The sequence below is a fragment of the Pygocentrus nattereri genome, chromosome 9 (genome assembly GCF_015220715.1).
Source record: "Pygocentrus nattereri isolate fPygNat1 chromosome 9, fPygNat1.pri, whole genome shotgun sequence".
In the NCBI taxonomy this organism is placed as follows: domain Eukaryota; kingdom Metazoa; phylum Chordata; class Actinopteri; order Characiformes; family Serrasalmidae; genus Pygocentrus; species Pygocentrus nattereri.
Genome location: NC_051219.1, coordinates 38279002 through 38287610, shown reverse-complemented (window position 1 = coordinate 38287610; position 8609 = coordinate 38279002). Strand labels below are relative to the sequence as shown.

Sequence of the window (8609 nt, the reverse complement as noted above, 5' to 3'; positions counted from 1 at the left end):
TGAAAGACAGTGTAGGGGTGCCTACAGTACTGAAAGACAGTATAGGGGTGCCTACAGTGCTGAAAGACAGTGTATAGGGGTGCCTACAGTACTGAAAGACAGTGTAGGGGTGCCTACAGTGCTGAAAGACAGTATAGGGGTGCCTACAGTGCTGAAAGACAGTGTATAGGGGTGCCTACAGTACTGAAAGACAGTGTAGGGGTGCCTACAGTGCTGAAAGACAGTGTATAGGGGTGCCTACAGTGCTGAAAGACAGTATAGGGGTGCCTACAGTACTGAAAGACAGTGTCTGCCGTAATGACAATTTAATTATATCCAATACTGAGCCATAAAGCCTCTTGAGCTTTTGTCATTCTGTTTTTAATTACCTTTATGGATGGAAAAACAAGCAGAGTACTTGAATGGGCCTGGTAGATAATGAAATCAAGCAGGATGAAAATCTGTGCAATATCACAATATTGTGAAATATAATTTTAAAAGCTAAAATGAAAAAAATTTACAAAAAAAAATACAAAAATAGTTTGAGTTTAAAGACAAGGAAAATCCCCTTATGATGATGTATCTTGAAGGTGGGAGCAAGTTTAGAAAAACTACGAACCCTGGGATTCATGCATCCGGGTAAATTTTTCTTATTTTATTCTTTCTTCCAATAGCTGCCTAATTCTATAGCAAGCCAGATAGTTCACATTTCTGCTAGGAAGCCCAATCGTTGTGTGATGTGTTTGCATAATGTATGCTGTGTAGTAAGAGAACAACAAAATGGTGTATTCTGTCAGACTGATGAAGCTGAGGGATGCAATGATGTGCTACAGAGTATTACAAACAATGATATATAACATATTAAATCCTCAGTTGTGTTTGTTTCCAAAGCCACTCATACTGCTTAGTTATTAAATTATGTTTTATTTGTCACAGCTTTCAGACCATGATCATGTGTTATTTCTGCTCTTTAAGTTAAGCTGAAAGTTTTTTTTATTCTCAACATGCGGAAGATCAACAGAGTACAGAGCATGCTCACAGGATTGCCACAAAACTCTGCGGGGTAAACCCGTCCAGAAACACCAGCAAGAGCATCAGGTGGAATGTGGAAAGGCATTGTGCAAAATAATACAAGAGAAAGGACAGTCCCGTATCCAGCTCCAAGACTAGTGAAGGCCTAGAATGGGTGTGGGGCCTGGATTTCTGACAGACTGCATCATAAAGCGATAGGCTGAAGAAAAGGTAATGTGGTTCTATATAACATACAGTACTAATTTAATTCAGAACAGATCCCTGAAGCACAGGTAGCAAGGCAGTGACTAAAATCTTACTCCCCAAAAAGACACTCCTAGAGACAGGAATAGACATAAAGAACAACATAACATTAAAACTCATAATGAACTTCTCACCTCACCTGGTTTCAATAACAAAATAACTAATATTTAATAATAATAATAATAATCATATGAACTGCACTGATGTCAATAAGAGTACATGTTAATTACACTACTGTTGAACATGTTTGGTAAACAATAAGAAGCCCTTTTAAAAAGAAGCTGGCATTTGTGACTTTTTAAAAATATTTGTGCAATTTGGCCATGTTTTGAACTTTTTTTTGGAACGTCTTCAATGTTAGTTCATTAAAAGGTTAAGTGAATGTGCTTTGGAACATAGCCAGTTTGTGCTGTTATGCTCTGCTTTCTCCACAAATTTAAGGATGATGAAACCCCAATTTCTATTTCACCTCCACAAATATTTCCTTCAACTTCAATACCTCACAAACACAGGCATACTGTGCATTATATCCCCCTCCCCAACTTTCTGATTATCCCTCTTCTTTTCAGTTTGTTTGACTGTCCTTTATCCGTTGTTTCCCCCTCTCTCCTGTAGGCCTCCTCTCGGCTCTATTTCTTGTAGTTTCCAAAATGAATGGACAGCCGGTCACTGACACAGCGGAAAGTTGCGGGCTGCACTTCCCAGTACTGGACGGGGTTGCTGAAGAGACTGATGCCATTGTAGAAGCTCCTCTTCACGCCAAAGCTACGAGGGCAGAAGTCATCCACGTTTATCCGGCTTATGTTGTTGGAATGGAGGTAGACCACCTGAAAAGAAGGACATACACTGAGTTGCTGTGTATCAGCTTCTGTGTAGATGTACTATGCAGGTATTTGCTGACTGCTGCATTTCTGTTACTGCAAAATTGATTAACCACTCCCTGATTGCACATCAATGAATAGGGACCACCATAGGATCCCTGCTGACCAGATATGGACCATTCCCAACACAGCAGTGACGCTGACGTGGCAGTGGCATTTTAGTTTGTGTGGATGTGGTATGAGTACATAAGGCATTGCAGCTTTTTAAACACCCCACTGTTAACAGTAAGTTGAAAATAGTTCATTGACCAAAAATATCCAGCCTGCAGTGGCCCTGTGGTCTGACCACTGATGGACAGCTGAGGATGACTAACATAAATTGTGCATGGAAAAAGATGAGCTAGCGTCTCTTACTGCACCCTTACAAGGTGTATCAACAAGGTGTTTTCAGTAAGTGGCCAGTAAGTCTACTCATTGGTTTGTGTTTTTCCTGCTGTAACACACCTAGTTCACTTGTTAAGTTTGTAAGAGTGAGGAAAACAACAAAAATGCTGGATGGGACTCCTCTAAGACCTGACATGGTAAATAAAAGAAGAGAACATGAACAGCAAATTTAAAACAGCACATTTTTAACTGTTTCTAGTGGCTCTCACTTGTCACCCAGCCCTCTACTCCTGTGGCCTGCTTTTGCACTTTCGGCACTGAGCTCGCTGTTCCTCTCATGCGGTGGTAGCCTGACCCTGCCAAACAGATTTACTGCGCTCTCTCTTCACTGCCCCCTCTATCCCCACCCACCTGCAGGTACTTCATGTCAGGCAGGCCCCTCGGGATGCGACTCAGCCGGTTGTTTTCCAAATGCAGCTCTCTGAGATTTGGCAAATAGGACAGGCTGCCGTTCTCAATCATGCGGATGTGATTGTAGCCCAGGCCCAACCTGGCATCAGTGAACAAGCACAACAGTGAAAGTGTGAGAAACAATAGAGGAGGCCCGCAGATTACGGCAGGAACCAAACGAGGTGTAATCACAATGAACACACTGTAATCAGTCATGTGCTGCAGCCTCACAGACCAAGCTGGACTAGAAAGTGAATAAAATCCCTTGTCCTGTTGCTGCTGCAGCCTAGTGGAAAAATCACCAGCACTAGATTAGCTCCAGTGCATTGGTCACAGTAAACACAAATGCCTCCTTTGGATATAAATAAACACTTTTCATTTGCTTTTTATTTGTATTGGTTGGTTTATTACAAAACAAACACACACCACTACCTGTTTTCGGCAATGGTGTGACTGTCAAACAGTGTCTGTAGGTAATTTAATTCTGAATTTCACTGTGCGTCCTCAAATGACTCACCTCGAAAAGCTCCACTGAATTCACCAAAAAGCTTTTCAATGTGTCCTTCTCAAATGTACTTATAGAGTGAAGCACTAGGTGGCACTGTTGCCACAGGGAGGCCCCAGGGGCAGTGCTTTAAGGCCTGAGTGGTCATGGAGCGACTGACCTGTACAGTTGCTTGTAGCGGCTCAGGTCCTCCAGCTCGATTGCCTGGATCTCATTATGATCCAAATGGAGCTCATGGAGGCTTTCAGGGAGATCTAAGAGAAGATGGATCATTCGGAATATGATTAAAACAGGGATGTGGTTTATATTGTGCACAATAGCATTAAACTCAGAACTTGCATAGTGTAACTTAGTATGCTTTTATATTTAACTGGTCAATCTGGAAAACACAGCAAAATATCTAAAGGAATAATCATTGGTTTCAAGCCTGCATAAGGTAACAGTAAGGTTGCCATCTAGCCAGGTTTTTCTTGGATTGTCCTGGATTTTGTTTGTCTGTCCAGGAAAATTCCACTTTAAACTGGTTCTTTTAGTCCAATCAAACCAAAGTTTGTGTTTGATTGGTCCAGATTACCCTTAATGTAAGGACAGTTGTTTCAGAAAGTTGGCTGGTTGGTGGTATGTTTACTGGGATTAGGTTCTGTAGCTGAACTGACATTTATCTACTTTAGATTACATAGTAAGCATAACTACCCGTTCACTAAATTTAGTAAAAATTTAGCCACTTATCAAATGTTCCAGAATTTTACATGGCTGCTATGGTAACCCAAATTCCACAGATTTTTAGCATCTCTGCTAAATTAAATCGTTAGAAGTAAAGTCATTCAAAAGTAAGAAGTAAAGTCATTCAAAGCAATTTGATGTAAAATATTCTGTTCTAGGTGGCACGGTGGCGTGGTGGGTAGCGCTGTTGCCTCACAGCAAGGAGGGCCTGGGTTCGATTCCCCGGCCGGGTGACCGGGGTCCTCTCTGTGTGGAATTTGCATGTTCTCCCTGTGCCTGCGTGGGTTTCCTCCGGGTTCTCCGGTTTCCTCCCACAGTCCAAAGACATGCAGTCAGGCCAATTGGACATGCTAAATTACCCCTAGGTGTGAGTGACTGTCTGTGTCTGTCTGTCTGCCCTGCGATGGACTGGCGACCTGTCCAGGGTGTATCCTGCCTTTCGCCCGAAGACTGCTGGGATTGGCTCCAGCATCCCCCCGCGACCCTGACGGAGAAGCGGCTTAGAAAATGGATGGATGGATGGATGGATATTCTGTTCTAGAAAAACTTACTGACTGAATTGTTCACAGTGGCGGTGATAGGAACCAGACACCTCAAGTGTTTAATGCCTCTAAAAGCTCCATCACAGAAAGATTTCACATGAAATGGTTATGAATATGTTGCCTGATGCCCGAGACATTGTTTTGTAATAGATTTTGGCCTAAAATATATTTATGGTAGAGCGGTACATGTAGACTGCCTTAAAAAAAAATCCATCCATCCATCCATCCATCCATCCATTTTCCAAGCCGCTTCTCCCTCAGATTCACGGGGGGGTCCCCAAATAAATGGATTAATTATTTATATAAGTGTATGTTTCTATACTCATTGTCCATTTTATCAGCTCCGCTTACTATTTAGCTGCACTTTGTAGTTCTACAATTACAGACTGTAGTCCATCTGTTTCTCTGACTTTGTTGGCCCCTTTTACCCTGGAGGTAATCCTAATGTTATCCTTGGGTCACAGGCTATATATATATATATATATATATACACAGTACTGTGCAAAGTTTTAGGTATCTAAGCAAATTTTTAAACAATTTACCTCAGCACTGAGTTTAACACAATATACATTAGAATAAAGTCGTATTCATAATTCAAATAAACATAAATATAAAATAAAAAGTAACAAAAATGTCTTGGGTCCATATTTTTCCTTGACACCTTCACAGTCACCACAGAGATCATTATTAATTAATATTCTATAAATTTTGTTTTTTCAAATATTAACACTTTTCTCAGCAAAGAAACATACTACACAAATAAATAGATTTTGAAAATGTGTCTTGGTGCCTAAGACTTTCGCACAGTATCCTCTCTCTCTCTCTCTCTCTCTCTCTCTCTCTATATATATATATATATATATATATATATATATATATATATATATATATATTTTAGAATTACTTTGTTACTTTGAAGCAACTGAAGCAACCATTATTTTATTATACAAGAGTATCTAGGGAAGTAAACTGAAATGATGTCTGTGGTTATCAAATATATGATGCATATACAGTAGCTAGAGATGAACATGAATAACACTGCAGTATTCCTTTAATTCCACCATTTTCCATTATATTTTGTGTTGCTTTTGAAAGTTTGTCTGTGCTTTGTCTGTGCAGTATGTTACATAGTAAATATGTACATTGACCAAGATAAATTTCTCATGACCTGAAATAAAACTGATACTGATTGTGGCATAAAAGTCCTAAACGCGTAACTCACCTTTGGGAATGCCAGTTAGTTTTGACTCTGAAATGCGCAGGTAGTTGAGTTTCAGGCCTTTGAAAGCTCCAGGCTCGAAGCCGCTGTTCTGAAGGGGGTTCCCACCCATTTCTATAAGAGGCATTTCAAAAGACAGTCAAACATTAGTCAGAACGTCCACCACAAAACCAACTGTCTCCAGCTAAAAAAAGGGAGCTGTTGAGACAAACTGCAACCACTGCTACGCATAATAGCGAGGGAGCTTTCAGACCTATGCAGTTCATGCTGCCCAAGCCGGAGAAGGTACCATCGGCCACCTTCTTAATGCGGTTGTCATGGATCCTCAGCTCCACCAGCGAGGCGGGCAGGTTTTTGGGTATGGCCGTCAGCAGGTTTTTGGAGAAGTAAAGCTTCTGCAGGTGCCGCATTGGCACGAAGGCCCGCGGATGAACCTTTGAGATTTTATTGTTGACCAGTGACAAAGCCTGACAGGACAAAAGGAAAAGAAAAACAGCCGGGACAGTTTTATTGCATCAATCCAGAACTGAACACAGAATGTTTGAATCAGATGGTATTATTTAATAGCATAATCATTGGTAACCAGCCTAAGAAGACAAAAGAAGACAAGACCAGCCAATTTTACTTGTCACAATCTGAAACTGAACAAAGATGGTCAAATAATACATTTGCATGTGCGATTCAAATCCCAGCCTTTAATCTTATTGTTGACCAGTGACAACTTATTGTTGACAGGACAAAAGGAAACAGAAAAGACTCAGGCAATTTTATTTAAGAAATAATGAAATAAAACATCCAAAAAAGTATGAGCCAAACGTTGCTATTTAATAGTATAATCCTGTTTCATGCATTGCCCACATTAAATATTGTGTTTGGTTGGCGGTCTAAATAAACATAGAGAAAAAACCGCTTGGCTGTGAGTCCAGGAGGGAACTAAAATATTCAGTTTGGCAGTGGCCTCCACTCTCAGAACAGCAGGGGCATTCTGCTTCAGGACAACTTGATCTGTTCTAACATCCTGTTGGATTGTTTTATCATCTACCCTCTTACACTTTTCCCTCCCTTCTCTATATAACAGTCCATAAAGAACCATATTTTATTACTTGCATCAAAACCCTACAGGAAAACTCTTTCTAAACAGACTCTTTTATTCTCTTTCTCAGTATTAGCCTCATTAAGCAATGGTTTTTCTTACGTAGAGGTTGGAGAGGCCTTTGAAGTCATTCTCCTTCAGCTCGGTAATGCGGTTGCTCTGCAGGTCCAGCAGCTTGGTGTCAGTGGGGATGTTTTTGGGGACTTCGGTCAACCCTAAACATGCACAGAAAATGTACACATGCTAGTTTATGGCACTTGTGGAACATATACGGCTCTGTGTACATCTATACATCTCACTGACAAGTATATCTTAAAATGGGCAAACACACAAGCAAACAACCACAGTGGAATTCACATAGACACTCATACGCATTCACACAAGGAGCACACCATATGCTCCCCAGCTGGTTTCAATTCACAAAGCCTCTTAGGCCAGGGCTTCCTCCGTGTCAGCAAAATAAAAGCAAATAAATAAAAATGTAATGAAATAGGACACTCTGACCACTACATCCTCTGTCACACGCCCTGCAGAGATACAAGGTATTTACTGTGAGCGAAAGCTTAATGTGTATGAGACGTGCAACAAGCCATGAAGCTGTTCATGTTCGGGTCAGTACAGAAACCACTTGACCATCAGTTAAAATGCTCTGGCTTTATGTGTAACTACAACATTTATTTCATTTCAAGTAAAATAAGTCATTTATTTTCATCAGGAGATGTTTCTGGTGAAATTCCGTATATAACTTGAACTTTCATACAAAAGAAAAAAAAAAAAAATTATTAAAAGATACAGAAAAAATGGGACTCTTAACAACTGTGCGAGACACAGTAGGCAACCAAAACTGTTACCCTCAGATAAACAATCTTTACATTTTTCATCTGACAGGAGAAAAATATAACTCCACTCTTGCTGTAAATCTGAAAAAATCCACAGGTGTTTCTGTCCATCCTATTACTATGAGAAGACAAATCAGCGCCATGGGTCTGAAAAGATGTGTAGCTTTCAGGTTGCCCTTAAAAAGAAAGATAATAGAAGAAAAAAGAAGAAGAAAATATTTCTAATCAAACAAAGACGCTGCTGGGGCTCTAAGAACAATGCACTGACCACCTCAGAGTCCAGACCACAACATCACTGAATGTGTTTGGATTACTTGGATTGTGAAGAAAATGCAACCAACTTCTAAGACTGAACTTTGGAGGTGTGGAAAAACATCACTGCAGATTTCTTTGAAAAACTGAAAGTGAGCTCCCCGAAAAGAACGTTGAGTGTTTACGTGCGCTCAATATTCCGATCATAATCGGATTTCTGCAGTTATCTGATTATTCAAAAGGTCATGTAAACATGACTAGAAATCCGATTAAGAAATCTGATGAAGAGCTGGATTTTATCTCGGTAATCAGATTTCTCAGTGCATGTGAACTCTTACTCTAATATCTTTCAGATTTCTCAGTCTGCACATGTGCAAAACTGTCTGCTGTACCGGAAATAAGCAAATAACGTTGCTGCGAAACGCAGCAAAACACTTTTGGAGCAACACTGAAACCAACTACATTCTCCACAAAATTAAGGATTTAAATATTTTTCATCTTCTAGATGATGTATGTTCATATTTGCA

At 40.2% G+C, this 8609-nt stretch overlaps 1 protein-coding gene across 2 annotated transcripts in view; it reads right to left on the bottom strand.

The window, feature by feature from the left end:
• Window positions 1-883: 883 nt before the first annotated feature.
• The window catches only part of bgnb (biglycan b), a 32693-nt gene continuing 24967 nt past the window's right edge, over window positions 884-8609 (bottom strand). The window contains exons 2-7 of one of the 2 annotated variants that reach the window (XM_017712715.2): window positions 7094-7206; window positions 6152-6365; window positions 5902-6012; window positions 3575-3668; window positions 2871-3009; window positions 884-2081 (exon numbers count right to left, since the gene is read on the bottom strand). In XM_017712715.2, coding sequence (XP_017568204.2) covers window positions 1884-2081; window positions 2871-3009; window positions 3575-3668; window positions 5902-6012; window positions 6152-6365; window positions 7094-7206 — 869 coding nt within the window. In that variant the 3' untranslated portion in view covers window positions 884-1883. The remainder of the gene's footprint in view (window positions 2082-2870; window positions 3010-3574; window positions 3669-5901; window positions 6013-6151; window positions 6366-7093; window positions 7207-8609) is intronic. The other variant, XM_037541197.1, reaches the window with a different exon arrangement.